At 62.2% G+C, this 1835-nt stretch overlaps 1 protein-coding gene across 1 annotated transcript in view; it reads right to left on the reverse strand.

The window, feature by feature from the left end:
- Positions 1 to 283: 283 nt before the first annotated feature.
- LOC103778780 (protein SMG5-like) overlaps positions 284 to 1835 on the reverse strand; it is a gene marked incomplete at both ends in the record, with an annotated part of 4321 nt that continues 2769 nt past the window's right edge. Inside the window, 3 exon segments of the mRNA XM_008946391.1 lie at positions 284 to 381; positions 1271 to 1361; positions 1574 to 1733. Coding sequence (XP_008944639.1) covers positions 284 to 381; positions 1271 to 1361; positions 1574 to 1733 — 349 coding nt within the window.

The following is a 1835-nucleotide window of genomic DNA, read 5'->3' on the forward strand; positions in this document are numbered from 1 at the left end:
CACGCTCAGGAGGACGTGCAGAAGCCACAGGGGGGTCCATGGTTGGACTCCATCATCTTAAAGTGGAGCAAAGTGGATCTCTGAGTCTAAGGCAGGACTGTTTCTCCTGCTGAGGGCTTTTCTGAGGCCCTTCTTAGCACCAAGTGCCACAGACAGACACCCCAGGACTCCTTCCAGAGAACTCTAACTCCTCACAGAGAGCAGCTGTTCCAGCAGGCTGCACTGGTCCCAGTGCCCAGCCCCCTCCCCAGAGCCACCCTCCTGCTGGGCATCAGGCTCAGACATCTCCAGAGGCTGTAACCTTACCAGGCATCTAAATCTTGTCTCTTCAATTTATGCCTCTCAAAGCTCTTCCCAACATCCTTCTGGCAACGAATGTACCTGAGGAAAGACCAGAGTCCCTGAGCTCACGTGGAGATGGTCACACAGGCTGAGGCTGAAGCTCTACAGCAGGTCCACGGGGTGCTGAGGACCCTTCTGCAATGCTGGAACAAAACAACACCCACAGGCCTGCCCTGTGCAGCCCCCAGATCACCTCCCCTGTCACCACCAGCACTGTGCACAGCTCACAACAGCACAGGGGCTGGAGCATCTCTGTGCCAGGCCAGGCTGAGAGCCCTGGGGCTGCTGAGCTGGAGCAGAGAAGCCTCAGAGGGGATCTGAGCAGTGCTGAGCAAGAGCTAAAGGGCCCCGGGGGGCAAGAGGCTGGGGCCAGACTCTGCTCAGTGGTGCCCAGGGACAGGACAAGGGGCAACGGGCACCAACTGGAACCCAGGAGGTGCCACCTGAGCAGGAGGAGAAACTTCTTTGGGGTGAGGGTGGCCGAGCCTGGAGCAGCTGCCCAGAGAGGCTGTGGAGTCTCCAAACTGGAGAGATCCCAAACTGGGCTGGACGGGATCCTGGGCACCCTGCTGTGGGTGAGCTGCTGGAGCAGGGGGGGGATGAGATGATCCCACCATGCTGGGATTCTGTGAAGTGTTTTGAAGCCCACCAGCCCTGACACTGGCCCCGAAGGTGCCGTGGGACCTCCTGGCAGCCTGGCTGGTGGTCCTTCCACAGCTGACTGGGCCCCACCCAGCAGAGCCCCCAGCACTCCCAGCCTGGTGGCGACGGGACCCTCCACCCCCAGCAGCAGCCACGAGCACATCTGGAGCAGCAGGGGCCAAGCCTGTTCCATCACCTCCCCCCCTCCCACCAGGCCTGTTCCAAGGCTGGGCTCTGCTCCCACCACGTGCCCACCCCAGCAGTGAGGCCAAACCCCACCCCTCACCTGTTTCCCTTTTTAAACTCTGCCTCCAGGTACCGGATGCTGTCCCGAGCACCCGCGTTCTCCTTTTTCAGGAAGTCCAAGCCATCAATCACTAACAGGGGGAAAACACCAACAGAACAACAGGAAAACCATCTGGCTTACAGCTCTGCTGCTGCCAAGGGATGCAGATGTGTCAGGGACCCCCCACCCCAGGGCAGCAGTGGCTGGTGCAGCAGGGAGACCGAGGCCTCTCCTTCTCCAGCTGCCTTTCCACACGTCAAACAGGCCCCAGAGTGAGGGGGGGTGGGCTCAGGAGCCCCCTACCTGTGCGAGGGATGATGATGATGAACCTCCCACTGGTGGCCAGCTGCTTGACCACTGCCAGGTGCTGGCACAGGGCCTGGGTGTCCGGGACGAGGTACGGGGACATGGCCGACTGCGCCTTGGGCTGCTGCAGACTCCCCTCCAGCTGGGACACCTCCAGCTGCAGGCACAGGGGCAGCACGCTGGCTTGGCAGGGGCAGGGCCCACCCTGCAGAGCCCCCTCGGGTCCCCCCAGCCCCCCCGGGGGTGGGGCAGAGGGCTG

Source organism: Merops nubicus, unplaced genomic scaffold, assembly GCF_000691845.1.
Source record: "Merops nubicus isolate BGI_N331 unplaced genomic scaffold, ASM69184v1 scaffold7398, whole genome shotgun sequence".
NCBI classification, from domain to species: domain Eukaryota; kingdom Metazoa; phylum Chordata; class Aves; order Coraciiformes; family Meropidae; genus Merops; species Merops nubicus.